General features: G+C 35.4%; 1 protein-coding gene across 3 annotated transcripts in view; it reads left to right on the top strand.

Moving 5' to 3' along the window:
* Nucleotides 1–17,997, top strand: part of ADGRL3 (adhesion G protein-coupled receptor L3) — an 868,510-nt gene that overhangs the window by 717,092 nt on the left and 133,421 nt on the right. For all 3 annotated transcript variants that reach the window (XM_025386284.1, XM_025386285.1, XM_025386286.1), the window contains 2 exons: nucleotides 13,694–13,877; nucleotides 14,774–14,896. In XM_025386284.1, the coding sequence (XP_025242069.1) occupies nucleotides 13,694–13,877; nucleotides 14,774–14,896 (307 nt within the window). The remainder of the gene's footprint in view (nucleotides 1–13,693; nucleotides 13,878–14,773; nucleotides 14,897–17,997) is intronic.

Genomic DNA, 17,997 nt, shown 5'->3' with positions numbered 1-17,997 from the left:
CTCCACTGACGTTGTTGTCTATTTCAGTGGCGCCCTCTTGCGGTTGCGTAGTTCAACCCGGCTTCTTTTCTCTCCATGGTCTTTCAGCAGTCCTTTTCCAAAGCATGATCACTGTTAGCTCCTTCCTTCCTTCCTTCCTTCCTTCCTTCCTTCCTTCCTTCCTTCCTTNCTTTCTTTCCTTTCCTTCCTTTCCTTCCTTTCCTTCCTTTCCTTCCTTTCCTTCCTTCCTCTTTTTTTTGACGGATTCTTGCTGTCACCAGGCTGGAGTACAGTGGCGCGATTTCGGCTCACTGCAACCTCCGCCTCCCGGATTCCAGTGATTCTCCTGCCTCAGCCTCCCAAGTAGCTGGGATTACAGGTGTGAGCCACCCTGCCCGGCCTGTTAGCTTTTTAAATATCTTACCAGAGAAGACTATTTTTACTCACATCTATATTTTTATACTGTTTCTTTATAAATCTTGTCATATAATCACAAAACAGTGTTGTTCTCCTTGTCGAGAGAAAAGACTTTGGGGGTAACTTGTGGCTGACCCACACAATGGGGTAGCATTCCGCCCTGGAAAAGAGTAAATGTGTAGACAGGATCACAAGCTAGATTAGGGTAGTGTTTGTATCAACAGAACAACTTACCTCTTCATCAGTAGGAAATCGGTTGAATAAACTACTAAATAAAGGAATACTTCCTAGCCTCAGAAACAGTGAGGTAGAACTTGTGTTGACTTAGAAAGATAGGTGTGATATATTTTCAAGTAAAAATAAACAAGCAAGCCAAAAACGACAGATAACAACCTTATTGTACGGACTGAGTTTGCTCTCATAAATGCATAAATATTTACAGGTCTAGAGAGATCCACAATGAACTGTCAAAAGTGATTTTTTGTGCGTGGAGTTTTACGGTGTTCTATAAATGGAATTTCAGCTTTTACCATATATACTTCTGTAATTTAAAACTGTTTGTAAATATGTCTTTTTAAAACTAATAGATATTATTTTTTGAAACGGTTTTAGATTTGTATCTAGAAAATCTAAAAAATTGATCAAGTCTGATAGAAAGTTCCCATATGCCTCCCATTGACATGAACAACTTCCTCTATTGTTAACATCTTACACTAGTATGGTATATTTATAATAATTAATCAACCAATGTTAATATATTATCATTAACTGAAGTCCACAGTTTATTCAGATTTTTAAATTTATTATCTATGTCCTTTTTCTGTTTTAGGATCCTATCCAGGATATCATATTACATTTAATTGGCTCTGCTAGGCTGTAGCAGTTTTTCAGACTTTCCAACAAGTATCTGCTTTTCAAAGTCTGAAAAATACATTTTTTATTTAAAAATAGTAAACATATATACTTTAAGAAAAGCATAGATTTATTCCTTCATTCAATCAGGCAACATTTGTTGAGCTCATTCAGACACTATTTCAGGTGCAGGGATTCGGGGGTGAAGACAGAGTTTCTGTCTCGTAGGGCTCACACCCTAGTTCAGCCAGCTGGAGTTATGGAGAAAAATAGCCAGTAAATCAGTCAATCAATCAAAGTAATAAAATAAGATTGCAGAAATGCTATTCAAAGAATTAAAGCAGTCATATGAGTAAATATGACCTTACGATTACTTCATTTCATGCGGATCAGGGAAGACTTTCTAAGGAAGTGATAGGCAATTCAGCAATGTGACTACCTGGAGAAAAGCATTCCAAGATCAAAGGTCACCCAAGGCCGAGATGGTCAAGTGACAAGTGGTTGGAGAGTTCAGGGAATAGAAGAAAGACAAATATGCCTGAAGCAATGGGTTGAGGGAGAAGGCTATGGAAAAAAGTCAAGCATCTGAGTGCTATTAAAAACCTTTGACCAGGGTCATGATGTATTTTTTGCAAAATGACTTTGGCTGCAAACTTTGTTTTCCTCTGATATTGATTCTTATAACTTCAGCTATTATCCTTGTGTAGATGATTTTCAAAAAAAAAAAAAAATTTAAACAACTGCTTTACACATTGTCAAATTCCTCTGTTAATCCATTCCCCCTACTGTCTGAGTAATGTTTTAAAAATGCAAATTTGATCATGACTTGACCCTATTCAGCTTGTCCCTTACTCTTTTTTATCCTTATAGAAAAAAAAAAAAATCCTTTTCTGAACTACAGTGCTTGAATATCAGACTCCTGTTGCTAATTTCTCACCCCTTTAACTGGCTCCTCCTCAGATCCTACACTGCCAGAGGATTTAAATACTTTCAGTTCGTGTCTTTGTACCTTTATAGTCACAGCTCCTTCTGCTTGGATTAATTCTAGATTTGCTTTCCTTTCTCCTTCTCTTTATTCCAGTAACTTTGATTTACCTATCAACACTCACTTCATATGTCAATCACTCTAAGGAAGCATTCTTTGTCCCACTTAGTCTGAATGAATGACCTCTTATGCGAACTTACAACACTCTCAGTTTTCCTCTATTACAGCAATTATCAAGCTGTATTTTAATGTCTCTTCACTCTATCAATAAGCTGCTTGGGAAGGAACAGTGCCACTTTTATTTCTACATCTTCAGGACCTTTTAAATTGTATTTAGCACATATTAAGTGGTCTCCAAATATTTACTGTTTAATTCAAGCTCCAGGCTCAAATTTCTGATTGCCTACTAGTATGTCTACTGCAGCAGAAATTCTGACAACACTTTTCAACATTTGCTGCTGCCAATCCTTCTCCTCGCATTCTCCCTTAAATTCACCTCCTCAGGCTTGTGCCCCCACTACACCACTGAAACTGCCCTTGTTGACCTTGTTGAGGTCATTAATGACTTCTTAATGCTGCTAGACCAACAGTCGGTAGTCAATCCATACCTTACTTGATTAATTAGAAACATCTAGCACAGCTGATCACCCCCTCTTCCTTGATATATTATCTTTAGGACAACTCACTTTATTTTTCTCCTACCTAATTGACACTTCTTTCCAGTCTCCTTTGCTGGTTCCTCCTCTTCTCCTCAAACCCTTAAGCTTGGAGTGCCCCCTAGCACAACAGTTAGTCCTCTTGTCTAAGCTTTGTACATTCACACCCTTGGTGATCTCATTGATTTACATACCACCTATATGTCTATGACCTACAAATATTATCCATGGCACAGACCATTCTCCTGATCTCCAGAATTAATTTTCCAGCCAATTTCTCAATAGCTTCACTTTGTTGTGTAATAAACACCTCAAACTTTCCATATCTATAACTGAATTCCCAATCTTCACTTGCAAACCATTCTTCAGCATCTCAGTTGAAGTGGTTGAGCCCCCCTCCCACCTCTACTGTTTTCCTTCACTTTACTCCAGACGCATGCCATTTTAAGGTTTTGGACCATGCAAACCTTCAAAAGTTCCATTTGAAGACTTATTCTGGCTGTTCTCTCTGATTGGAATGCTTCTCTTCCAGATGCCTGCATGGCTAACTCTCTTAATTCCTTTGTCGTTTTTGAATTGTTACCTTTTCAGTGATGCCCATCTGTACCATCATATTTGAAAGCCAACCTCTATCCCAACACCATCCCTGATTCTAGATCCCCCTATCCTGTCTATTTTCTTTTATTTCACACTGTACATTGCATCTTCTAACAGTATATGGTTTATTATTTGCTTCCCTTGCCAGAATGTTCAGTTCTAAGATTATTTTTTTCTCTGTTTTGTTAAGATGTACCTCAAGGGTCTAGAACAGTGTTGGCATGTGTTAAGGGCTCAAGAAATATTAATTAAATGAATAGATGTCCTGCTTCGAAGTGTTGATACATAAAATTGTATTGATTGCTCCTCAAAAGCAGTATCTCTGTGGTTTTCTTTTTTGTTTTACAATCACTCTGTTACCCGGAACAAAAATAGAGTTATTATTTCTAGTTCAAAAAGAAGAATTTTTGGACACTTTCATGATTATTTTTGAAACCAAGGAAAACCCTCTTTCCATCTGTGATACCACGCTCTCTGACTGCTTACTCTTTCCTCTTCATTGTCAACTATTCTTACTTCATTTGCCCGTCTATTTTGTTAGTGTTTCTGTACCATCAATTCTTCTTCTACACAGTTTATCTGGGTAATTTCAGATATAACAATGGCTTTAATAAGCCTACTTAAATTTATGATGCATGCATTGTATTAAGCCGTTTTTCTGCTGCTGTAAAGGAATACCTGAGCCTGGGTAATGTATAAAGAAAAGAGGTTTAATTTGCTCATGATTCTGCAGCCTGTACAAGCATGGCACTGGCATCTGCTTAGCTTCTGGGGAGGGCCCTGGGAGATTTTACTCATGGAAGAAGGCAAAGCAGGAGCTGGCATATCACATGGCAAAAGCAGGAGCAAGAGAGGGAGTCGGGTAGGTGTCACACACTTTTAAACAACCAGATCTCACAAGAGCTCACTCACTATGTGAGGACAGTACTCCGCCCTCATGACCCAAACATCTCCCACCAGGCCCCACCTCCAACATTGAGGATTACAGTTCAACATGAGATTTAAAAGGAAAAATATCCAAACTATCTCATGAACTATATTTGAATATCAGATATCTTATATAAGCTTCAGGCCCATCTAGATGCCATTCAATTACAATCATGCATTACCAGTGAGGATACATTCAGAGAAATGCTTCATTTTGCTGTCATGCAAACATCATAGGGTATACTTACGAAAACCTAAATGGGATAGCAGATTACACACCTGGGCTACGTGGTATAGCCTACTGCTCCTTAGGCAACAAACCTGTACTGCATGTTACTGTACTGAGTACTGTAGACAATTATAACACAATAGTATTTGTGTATCTAAACACAGAAAAGATACAGTAAAAATATGATAAAAAGATAAAAGCTAGTACACCTGAATAGGACAGCTCCATTTTAATCTTATGGGACCACCATGGTATACATGGTCCATTGTTGAGCAACACATCATTATTCAGTGCAAGACTGTATATTCCATTCAAAATAGGCAACCTGAATTTACTGTGTTACTCATACTCTCCACCCACACATATACTCTTATGCCCACTACCTTTTGAAAAACAAAATTCCCATTTGAAGTAAGTGCTACCTCCTTGACTACCCCAAATTCTACGCATTGCACTTCTTTCTTTTCCTCGTCAACTGGCATTAGCTAATCAGCAAATCATTTTAAATATCTTTGGAATAATCCCTGCTTTTCTTTTTCTCCAGAACCAGAATTCGTGTACTTGAGCCCTGGTTCTACTCTATGTTAGCTAATTAGCCTTTAGCTAGTTACTTAACTTCTGTGAGTCTCAGTATTCTCACTGTAAGATGATGATAATAAATTATACCTCGCTGGGTTACTTCGAAAATTAAAGGAGTTAATGCATGTAAACCATTCATATCAAGGTCTGGAATACACTCCACAAATATTAACTGTTACTGTGTATCACTCTGTTACCTTAAATTTTCTTTTTTTTTTTTTTTTTTTTTTTTGCAGTGACTATTTGTCACTTTTGGGAAGAATTGTAAATACCTTAACATAGTTTGCAAACCTCTTTGAAATCTAGCCTTCACTTACCAGTCTTACCACTGAACCCCTTATACTCTTTGCTCTACCATAAGGAATTTGTTTTCAGTTCCTTCGCAGTGCCTGTTCTCTTTCACCTCTGTGCCTGTAAGTACACGCTGTGCCCTTTGTCTCTTTGTTCAGTGTTGAGTTTCATCTTGGAAATGTCCCACTTCATGGAGCTTTTCCAATACAGAGCCTGAACTCTATGTTTCCATCATTATAATGCTTGCCATGTTGGATTTTAATTACTTGTTTAATTGCCTGGCCTAACTATATTGCCATTACCTTCAGGGAAGGGAGAACATCTGTCTTTCTTGCTACATCCCAGTTGACTGCCACATTGAAGATGCTCAATTAATATTTGTTGAATGAATATTGAGTTAGCAAGGAGTTTAAGTCAGGTCTGTAGATCCATTTAATTCCTGTAACACGATAGAGATTTATTTGACAGCATTCAGTCATTTCATTCTAAAGTAGAATTAAACAGTGATATGATCAAATACAGTTTGCAAAAAATAATGCTTTAAAAAAAATAAGGGTCTCTTAAAGACACAGTCTGTTCTATGAAATTTTAGTTTCACCTTGTTTTACTCCTAAAGGTCCTTATTACTATATTAAGGTCACTTGTGTTATATGATCTAATTTTAATTAAGATTTGAAAATGCCAGCACTTCACTGTAATATAAAAGGTAGTTCAGAGATTAGTGGTTTTTATATACTTAATAATATCAAATGACAGTGGTTATAAAAAGCACCTTAGGTTTATTGATCAGATGTGTAAATATCAGTCATTCAACTTGACTTGTAATAAAAAACCTGCAAGTTATAAACTGTTTTGAAGACACTTCTAACACTTGACCTTTACATTTTGATTTGAATCAATATCTAAACGCAGATTGCAGTACAATGTGTCCTATTCAGTAATGATTTTAAACTTTTGCTTCATTTTACTTTACTCTCAACTGATAAACTTTATATCAAGAAGTCAAAGTAAAGAATTAAAGAACATTTTGTTTTTATTATTTCAAATTATAAATCAATGGATACTATTTTCATCTATCTATCTACAGTGTTACATTCAGAAAGCAAGAAATGGGAGCAGAGACCTGAAAATATATTTTTCTTCCTTAATATATCCTGAGATTTAGATATGAAGAAAAATATTTAAATGTAACTGTATAATATAATAAAATAATAATATAATAAAATAGCATTATTCAGCATGATTATGGTATATATTGATAAGGACATGATGCATTCAGGAAGACATATTTAAAAAGTAGAAGTAGAGTAAAATATAATTTATATTACTAGGCTGTTTTTCAAAAGAATTTAGGCAATTCATTAGTACAAATGTATCTATTATTATGAAATAATTGTTCCCAACTTTCAAATGGGCTGCCTAATATCAATTTGCTTTTTTTATTTGATCATCATCAGCTTGCTCATTATGTACTTTAGCTTTGGATTTCCTCTTCAGAGTCAAAGAAAATGTATTCATCCTCTAGTGTCTAACTCAAAAATAAACATTTTCTGGGATGCTTTTATGGTCCTACTCAGCAAGAATCTGTTACTTTTGTGCTGTATGCTGTGGGTTTCTAGATCTGTTTTGTGCTGGAGCATAGGTAAATTGAAGGCAAACTCTATGTTTTTCTTCTCTAACCTCATTCAACAGTGCCTTACCTAGTTTTTTGCATATAATACATATTTAATGAAATCTTATTAAATTACATTAGAAATTACCTTTGGAAACATTATGGAAAACTTTTTATAAAATATATATATATATATATATATATATATATATATATATATATATTTTCTTACTCATAGTGTCCTGTGTTCACTATAATAACCTGTGGTTCAGATTTTCTTCTTCTGAACTCTGTCATCTTAACTTCCTCTCATTCACCCTGCCTCCCTCCCAAATTATGGTGATATCTGAACACGTTATTCTCTCAGAAGTATTTGGGGAGACAGGGAAAAAATTAAAGAAACAAAAAAGGATGCTTTCAATATTCCTATTGTATATAATGTCATCAATAATTTGATAATAAAAGTAACTTATCTTTATGTGATAAATATTAATGAATACCTAAAAGGTATCACAGCACTAAAATTTACTCTGGGAAAACACAAATGAATACGATCTCTTCTCTGAGGACATCGTAGTCTGGTGAGAAAACCAGATACAAATATGGATAATTCTGTTAAAGATAAACAGATACTAAAATGGGAGCCTTCTGTGGTCTGACTGCTTGTGTCTCCCCATAATTCATGTGTTGAAACTTACTCTGCGGTATAGTGGTGTTGGGAGGTGGGGCTTCTGGTGAGGTGATTAGGCCATGAGAACAAAGTCCTCATGAATGAATGTTACTAGTGCCCTTACAAAGGAGACCCAAGGTAATTTGTTTCTCTCTTGAACCCTGTGAGGATGCAGAGAGTGAGACCTCACCAGACAATGAATCTACAGGTACCTTGATCTTGAGCTTCTCAGCTTCCAGAACTGTGAGCAATAAATTTCCGTGGTTTATAAAATTGTTCAGTCTAAGATATTGTGTTCTAGCAGCCCAAATGGACTAAGAGCTCACTGGGGTATTGATTCTCTGAAGTGAGACTAATTCAGGGAAATATTGGCTAGTTAATAAGTTTTATCATTTCTATTTATTCTTTGCTCTTATACTCATCAAACTAATAACTTCAGAGATTTTTATTTTGGCTGATATGAAAATGGAGAAAACTGACTTACGTATGAGTTATCACGGATGGCAAATCCCTCATCTAAGAGTTACCGAACACTGCTTTGGGCTCTTGTAAATGAGACAGTGTCTCCTCCTTCAGAAAGCTCGCCATCTGTCTAATGGGAAGTTTAAGATAGTTGCGCAGGTAAACAAATATATGACACATCTTTAGATAATGACATATGATACAAAGGAAACAAAACAGGTAATAGATTTAAGGATGGGGGGATTCTCCCCCAGCTTTCCCCTGGTTTTGCTAATAATGGAAGACCTCTCAGAGCAGATGATATTTGAGCTAAAACCTGAATGACCTAGTGATTTAAAAACTTGTCTGCAAGGCCGGGCGCAGTGGCTCACGCCTGTAATCCCAACACTTTGGGGGGCCAAGGCGGGTGAATCACGAGGTCAGGAGATCAATGCCATCCTGGCTAACACGGTGAAACCCCGTCTCTACTAAAAATACAAAATAATTAGCCGGGGGTGGTGGCGGGTGCCTGTAGTCCCAACTACTCGGGAGACTGAGGCAGGAGAATGGTGTGAACCCGGGGGGTGGAGCTTGCAGTGAGCCAAGATGGCACCAATGCACTCCAGCCTGGGCGACAGAGTGAGACTCTGTCTCAAAAAAAAAAAAAAAAAAAAAAGAACAAAAAGAAAAACAAAAAAGCCATGGTGGTAAAGTTAGACATTTATACATCTTTCCATAAGGCATTCCTTCTATTGGAGTATTTATTTTTATGATTTTCAAATGGAGGAAGAGGGGATAACTAAGTTCCCCCAGATGATTCTGCTTACTTTCATAGTTTGATATTTACTGCTCACCTGGGTAAGAGGTGCCACTCATGTGTTTCTCACTGTTGATTCTTTTGTGTATTCTTCCTGAGAAATCTTAGGCTATTTCACAAATACATCCTCTTGGAATAATGACAAAAGTTGTCATTGCAAAAATATATAGCAGTTTTTCGCAAAGGCTTTTGCAGTAGTTATAACAAATAAACTCTGTATTTTGAAATATATAAAGTGTAATTGTAAAGTATACAGCAGCCTTAACGAACATATCAGAATTATATGCTATGAGTAATATTTGTCAACTGAATTTGCCTAAGGTCTGAATTTGATGATAAGGGTCCTAATAATGTTGCATTAAAAAATAATGCAAATATGTGTCTAGTAGGATATGGTATGTCCATAATCTTGGTGTGAATCAAAACGACTTTTGGCTCTTTCCCATTTGTATTTGATTTTTAGAAACAGTCAAAAGTCACTGAGAGTTTAGTGAGTATACTGTATGATGAAAAGGATAATACTCACCCCTACCTACTCTCAAATTGAAATATAATGTCTTATGTTGAGCTTATGAAAAGAATGCAAATAACTAGTTTGAGAAAAAATAATTATCTTGTGACCAGATGTCATAGTGTGTGAATAAATATACAATACATAAATGTATAAGGAAATCCAAATATAGGTATTCATTGAGGAGTTGTAACTATTTAATTAACCTTCATTTAGCTAGTAAAGGGACATGTCAGCAAGCTTTAGAAAGTTTAAGTCATTTATAATTATAAAGCTTTTAAGATGGACTTAATTGTGCTGTCTCACTAGCAGGAAATGGGGCATTTTATTCGAGTCTCTAAAAAAATCATTATGAACTATTTAATACACATGTTGCCTTTACTCTCTAATTCCTCAAAGCTTCAGGTAGTATAGGCTTCTGCAGTTGTGTAAGAGACCAAATTATGCAGATTGCATTACTGAAGATTTATTCCTTCCAGATCTCAATTCAGTGTGGCTATTTAGCAATTATCAGATGTGAAATGTGCTTTCTAAGTGAAGACTTCCCTTCTTCCTACACTGGACTGTGATATCAATTAAAAGTAAAAACAAGGTTACATTTTGAGCACTTGTTATGAGCCAGACAACTTTCTGAGATGATTATATTATCATACCAAATTCGTAGATGAAGTATAGAGAAGTTAAATAACTTGCCCAGTGTCACACAGTAAGAGGCACTGTGAAGGTACAATTTGGGGGATGTGGTTCCAAATCCCACACTCTGATTTTAGAACTACAGAATACTGTCTCTCGATCCTTGTGTAAACATTTCCTTGCAGTTATACTTAAGCAATGGTGAACAGGTGTGTCTTTGAGCAGACTAAATAAATGTTAAATTGGTGTCATAACTCACCAAATCCTAGGTTTGGTGGCCACATGTTGAGTGTGTTGCTTTTTAATAAACTTGGCAATTGTTTGGGCTTAAAGCCCAAAATTAGTAGAAAGCCTTCCTAAAGACTGCCTTATCTTGAAGAATACACTTGTTGAATACTTGTAGCTATGAAAAAATATTGCACCTTGCACTTTTTCAGTTGCAAAACTAAGATAAATTAATAAATGGTACCTTTGATTTATTTGCTGTCGGTTCAAAGACATACAAAGTTTTTTAGATAAAGCAGTCTGTTGTAAACACGTTCCTGATTTTGTTCATTAGTTAATATATATACACATACACACATACACACAAATATATACAGTATTTTATAGATATATACACACTTACATATATACAGCATTTTATGTGTGTATATATATTTAAAGGACATACACACACATATACAGTCTTTCATATATATACACACACATATATACAGTCTTTTATGTATATATATATATTTAATGGAGTCGTTCAGGTTTTCTGTATATAAGATCATGTCATCTGCAGACAGGGAGAATTTTGCTTTTTCATTTCAATTTGGATGCCTATTATTATTATTACCTAATTGCTCTGGCTAAGGACTTCAAGTACTATGTTGAATAGTGGCAGGAGTAGGCATCTTTGCCTTGTTTTTGATCTTAGAGGAAAAGCTTTCAGGTTTTCAGTGTTGAGTATGATGTTATCTAAGGGCTTTTTTACATGGCCTTTATCATGTTGAGGTAACTTCTTTCTGTTCCTAGTTTGTTGAGTTTTTGTCATGAAAGGTGCTGAATTTTGTCAAACACTTTTTCTGCGTCTATTAAGACAATCATGTGATATCCTTTATTCTGTTAATGTGGTGTATCACATTCATTGATTTTTTTTATGTTGAACTCTCCTTGAATTCAGGGATAAATTGCACTTGATCATGGTTTATACTTTTTTTCTTAAGTGCTGTTGGATTTAGTTTGCTAGCGTTTTGTTGAGAATTTTTCCATCTGTATTCATCAGGATATGGCCTGCAGTTTTCTCGTGGTGTCTTAGTCTGGCTTTGGTGTCAAAGTAATGCTAGCCTCATAAAAATGTGTTTGGAAGTGTCCCTTCCTCTTATATTTTTTGGAGTTTGAGAAAGACTAGTGTTCATTCTTCTTTAAGTGCAGAAAACTTTGGTAGAATTCACCAGTGAAGCCATCCGATCCTGAGCTTTTCTTTCTTGGGAGGCTTTGATCACTGATTCAATCTCCGTATTAGTTATAGGTCTAGTCAGATTTTCTATTTTTTCCTAATTTAGTCTTGGAACACGTTCTTTCTTGGAACGTTCTTGGAGTTGACCATAGTTGTTTCTTTTTCCTTTTTTCTCATCTTGCATTTTTTAAATTATGAAAATAAAAACAATAAAGGACAGAAGAGAAATATATTATGCCAAATAAAATTTCCCCTAAGGTAAGATTTTAATTAATTATTATAAGATTATTAACTAATTATTAAGATTATCAGCAGCTAAAATGGCTGCTCCATAAAGAACAGGCATAATTTCTGTTGCATGTGGGATTTTCAGAGCATTTTTAATGAATTCACAGTATCATCTAATCCCTGAAAGAATACTTCTTTACACTGAAGAGGTCTATGTTATCTTGTTTTCTGTTTGGCTTCAGAAAATATCTAAAGTTTTTTATTTTATTTTATTTTTTTTTTGGTTTCCTATCTGGCATCTCTTTGTTTGGCATATCCTGTTGGCATTCCCTTATAGAGAACTTCCTGGAAAGCGGATCATTTTGTTGTGATCCAGAAATACTTTTGTCTGGCTACTAGGTCATGCTTTACACCAAGAACAAATGACGGAGCTAAGCACACTGTATGAAAATGTCCAGTGTTTACACTTGTGAGAGACTTTTTCGATTTGTTTGTGTTGTTCCTCTTTTAAAAAATAATCCAAAGCATGCAAGTTGTGAGTAGGATTATTTTACTTAAAAGTACAGTGATGTTGATTTTTGACCAAAACTTGGAATAGCTGGGAAAATATCAAGAAAAACAACTTTTATCAAAAGGCAAATTAGTTTTTGAAGCTGGTGTTAATTGGCAGCCAAGGTGTTTCATTAGGAAGCTGAATTTTTAACAGTTGTTACTTGGTTACTATGAAAACACCAGCCAGGAGAAAACACTGCCTTGTGGAGGGTATTTCTCTAGTCTCTCCCAGCCCCTCTGCCAATGTGTCAATAATGTGAGTCCTGTTTTAAAACACTTATGTGCTGCCTGGTAACTGTGCCTGTGTTGGCTGTTTATTCAACTTTATTTCTGGATTAGATGCATATTTCATAATCATTTGGGTTCAGGGATGATCACTTTCAAGCTGAAGGTATTGTATCTTTCTATTTTACAATTCTCTATGTTTGAATGAAACCCAAGACCTTATTGGGAGAACTGTTTTTCTTTGTAACCGACAGCATAAAGCAAACCACAGGAAATATATAAATTGTAACTACAGAGATGATTCTTTTGGATGAAGCAATGAGAACTGTAGTGTTTTGTCTCTATGTGTGGGTGTACCTACTGCTGATTTTTTAAAGATAAAACACCTGAGGACCATAGGTAGTAAGGTTCAACTGTTTATTCCCCTCCTTAGTAGTAAACAGCATGAAGAACATTTCTCTTTGTACATAACATATCCAAAGCCCCTGGAGTATGTATGCTTTGATATTTTCCCCATTCTGACATTTTACTAGCTGGCTAAAAAACAGATAGGTTTGCTATGTGAGTCATCAACCTATAGGCAACAAATTCTTGGATTGTCACATTTATGGTCATCCTTTTAATCTCTGTTGTGTTCAGCATCCAGTTTTATGGTAATGTACAGAAAAAATGATTTTCTCTGAGTCATGTGGTAAAACTCTTGGTTTAAATTTTTTGTCAACAGTTCCCCAGCCAAATAATTTAATTATGTGATCATAGTCTTGTTGAAGCTTGTGTTATTGATTCTAAGAAGAAAGCATGACTTTATTTGTTGTCTTTCAAAACAAAAACAGGTTTTCCTCTTGCTTTGCAAAGTCTCAGCTAGGGTTTTACAGAACAAAATAATGAATGCTTCTGCTGCAGCATGTCACAGGGGAGGCTGGGACAATACTGAACTCATGCACACTGCTGATCCTTGCTTGCTGGGCAACATGTACACCTGGATTTCTGACAGCTATGTGGGTTCACTAGAGACCTCTGTCATTCTTTTCATCCTCTTATATAGGCAATGGTCGAGACAGTTAACAACCTCCTTCAGCCACAAGCTTTGAATGCGTGGAGAGACCTGACTATAAGTGATCAGCTACGTGCGGCCACCATGTTGCTTCATACTGTGGAGGAAAGTGCTTTTGTGCTGGCTGATAACCTTTTGAAGACTGACATTGTCAGGGAGAACACAGACAATATTAGTAAGTGGCCTTTGTTATTCAGAAGGTCTAGACACTGTTGTATATCTGAAGAGGGAAAAGAAAAAAGTATCTCTGGTGTCCCAGATATGAGTGATACTTTATTTCAATGGAGAAAAGTCATTCTTTTTCTAAAATAAAGAGGGCATCACTTGTCATTGGCTTAAAAGGATAGAAAATCATGTGTGCTGTCTTTCTTAGGACATTTCAATATTAGGTTCAATATTGAACATAGTAGCCTGAGGTCACTTACGGTGAGGTTTGTTTTTTGAAAGGACTTTTATGTATGTATTATACTATTTAAAATTTTATCCTCTTAATACAGGACTATTAGGAGTTATTTCAGTTATAATGAGAGTATCTTTGAATTCACATTATAAAGAAGTAAGTCATTTGAGTGAAAATGATAAAACAGTGTTTGATAATCGTGTTATTTGACTTATAAAGGATATCAATCTATTTTTATTATGGATTAGGAGTAGCTAACACTTTTATTTCAGAAGTTATGATAAAGCTGTTTCAAATTTATTGGGCTTAAAGATCAATATTGATAGGATAGTACAGCTCTAGATTATAAAAGGATTTTTATTTAATTTATAAAATAAAGATTATATTTTGAAACTTAAGGCCAATGACAATGTATTAGAATTTGGGATTGAATTTTAAATTTTAGGCTTTATTATTGACATGTTTGTATTATTTACATAATTTTAATAACTTTTATTTGCATTACTTTTATAAAATACGAACAATATATTTTCTGAAAGATTTTCATAAAGCATGACAAATAGAACGAGAATTCCAGTGTTTTGATTTCAGAAATACTGCAATGATTTAGGAAATTATTGTAGCTTAGGTATGTTTCTCAATGAGCACGGGTATCTCTTTGATATTAACAGAATTGGAAGTTGCAAGACTGAGCACAGAAGGAAACTTAGAAGACCTAAAATTTCCAGAAAACATGGGCCATGGAAGCACTATCCAGCTGTCTGCAAATACTTTAAAGCAAAATGGCCGAAATGGTAGGTTAGAGTTTATTTTTTAAGCTTGAGGGAATTGAACTTGCATCAGTTCATTCCTTTTTGGCCCAGAATATTAGATCCACTATTGAGGAGCTTTTCCCCTCTTCCTTTTCCTACACTATTCTCTTTCTTCTCCTCTTCCTCCTCTTTCTCTACTGTACAGCACCATCAATATTACAGTGATATTTATTCTACAAAATTCCCAATCAGATTTGGAAATTGTTCCATTACTTTTCAGTTGCCAGAAACTTAAATATAAAGGAAATTATGGACAACAAAATTCAGAGGATCTGACATCTTTCCTCAAAAGGAGGAACTCTCACTGAGTGTGCAGATTTCACTTGTAAAATTTTTTATGGAAATTTTACTTTTAATTAATTTTTTTTTTTTTGCTTATTCAGTTTCTTTTTGGGAGTTTTTATGCTTTTCTTTGCAAAGCATACAAACATTTAAATGTAAGGAGATGATTTTGGGAAATGGAACTATAAATATAATCAGCTTAGCTTACTACTAAATTGAATACACTGCAAATAATTAAAATTCAATAATTAATCTTATAAAATATGTCCCAAACTTCACTAATATTAAAAAATGTTTAAACTTACACACATGTATATGCATGTATATGTATGTGTGTATATATGTATGTATAGATGTGTGTGTATATATAATATGTATGTGTATATATATATCTCCTCTAAAATAGACCCCTCTTTCCCATATTTGTACATATATGCATACACACACACACACACACACACACACACACACACAGATATTTCTTTTTTGCCAAGAAAGGGAGATTGTTTAATCTGCAAGGTGATAGGAAGATGACCTCAGTTCCTAGTCACCAACTTAATGCTAATATTTCATATTGCAGGGTGAACAGTGTTGATAATAATATCAAGAAAAACAACTTACATTTGTTGTCATCAGAATAAAATGGTCTGTAAATGTTAGAAATATTATAAGACTAAACTTAGAAATCATTTTTATGTTACTCATTTGACTAAGAAAATTTTTGAGACAGCAGTAAGATTAAGTAGAGCAAAATTAGATGCATTAGCTTCCTAAATCGTTTCCCTGCTTCCACTCTTTTGCCCTCCAACAGTATATCCTGTTGACAAAGGGTTCTTCCTGAAACATACATCTGACCAGTTGACCTCCACTTACACTTAGAATGAAATCTCATGACTTAACTAGGCCTGCCAGGTGCTACCTGGTCCACTTCCTTCCTGCCTCATTTGCCACACCTCACATTTGTCTTCAGCATGTTCTGTGTGATCCAGACAGAGTAATCTTGATTCTGTTTCTTGAACACACCAAGCATGTTCCTGCATCAGGTTTGGGGTGTTTTTGTTTTTGTTTTTGTTTTTTTAAACCTTTCTTCTTAGAATACAATTTTCACTTTTTTTTTTTTTTTTCATAGCACCCTCTCTATCATTCACTTTTTAGAATAAATCTACCTCTATAAGGAGAGTCTTCCCTATCTCCTCTAAGGTAAACTCCTCTTTCCCAATCACTCTTTCCCCATTAGCCATGATTATGCCAATGTTTCTTCATAGCATTTATTCACTTACCATTATAAGAAATAATATTATTATTATTTTTCAATCTGCCTGCTTACTGCCTGGGTCTCCCTCCAGGCAGTAAGTTCCATGGGAGCAGGGGCCTTGTCTAATCTTGTTCACTGATGTAACCCTAGTACTTCAGTGCCTGGTTCATCTATACATCTATATACTCACTACTTAAGTATACAATAAATGTGTGAACCTTCAGACACAAAGCTGTGTATCCTTAGACATGTAGAAATATATTAGTCAAATTAAGTTCTGTGTTCATTTATTTTCTAAATTAACGTATAGTTGTTTTTTGTGTGTTTTGTTTTGTTTTAATAGAGAAGAGGGTCTTTCTGTGTTTCCCAGGCTGGTCTGGAACTCCTGGCCTCAAGGGATCCTCCCACCTCAGCCTCCCATTGTGCTGGAATTGCAGGCATGAGTCATCACACCCAGCCTGTTTTTGTTTTTGTTTGTTAAAGTCACATTTAAGCATTAATTTTAGAGCAGAGAATATGAGAGAATTGCCAGTGACTAAGTGTGCTGGTAACACACGGTGGGATGGCAAAATGACGCCATCCTGGAAGTGGAAATTGGCATGAATTATCAGCCAATTATAAACCAATTAAAACTGAAGTTTTTAATGTCAACAATAAAAATGCATGAATGTTCTTAATTTTCACCTTTCAAAAATCAGCATTTTAATACCAAATCTAGAGGGAAAGAACAAAATTAAATTGTATGTTATAACAGATAAGTATTTAGTGAATTACTATGATTTGCTCAGTACTGTATTAACACTTGTAGATTAGATAAGAATGCTCTCTTCCATTATGTAGCTCTCATCATAATCTCTTTGCTGGATTACGGAAATGATAATGGATATCTCATAGAATCACCGAGACGGCTGGAGAATCAGGCCCAGAAGATACACTAGAGCAAGGAGGCTGACAGCAGCCTGTACTACATCACAAAATCGCTGCTGTGAAATGTCACTGCTGCCGCAAGTGAACTCTGTAGCAGTAACTGTGCCGCTGCTGCTGCTGCTGTTGCTGTACCACTTCCTGCTTATTTGTATCACTAGCTCCTCATCTGATATCTGAGGCTACTGCATCTGATTGGATGCATCTAGCAGAAGTGCTCAGAGCAACCTATTCACAATAAGCTAGAAAAGCAAGTGTATGTCCATTTTGCGTCTATAAATCCCGAAGAGTAGGGAATTTCCCAAACACGGGAGTTAGATGTTAAATAGCCCTCCTCCTCAAAAAAAGAAAAAAAGAAAAAAAAAAAAGTAACTTTTTTTTTTTTGCCTATCTCCTCACACGACTCAATTTTCTTTTTTTCCACTTGATTCTAAGATTCAGAGATAGGGACTGTGACTTCCTCTTCTTAGTAACCATAGTAGTTGGGGCCAGAAATAAGATATAGGGCTTGACTTTTTTAAATAAAGGAAATAATACAATTTTAAAAAGTGTGTTAAGAGACAATTCACTTCATAGAGGATTACATTTAAGAGACTGTCATAAAGGGAAAAAATAAGGTGGA

Source organism: Theropithecus gelada, chromosome 5, assembly GCF_003255815.1.
Source record: "Theropithecus gelada isolate Dixy chromosome 5, Tgel_1.0, whole genome shotgun sequence".
Lineage (NCBI taxonomy): Eukaryota > Metazoa > Chordata > Mammalia > Primates > Cercopithecidae > Theropithecus > Theropithecus gelada.
Note: the sequence above shows the minus strand (reverse complement) of the source record. Positions and strands in the feature narration are given on the sequence as shown.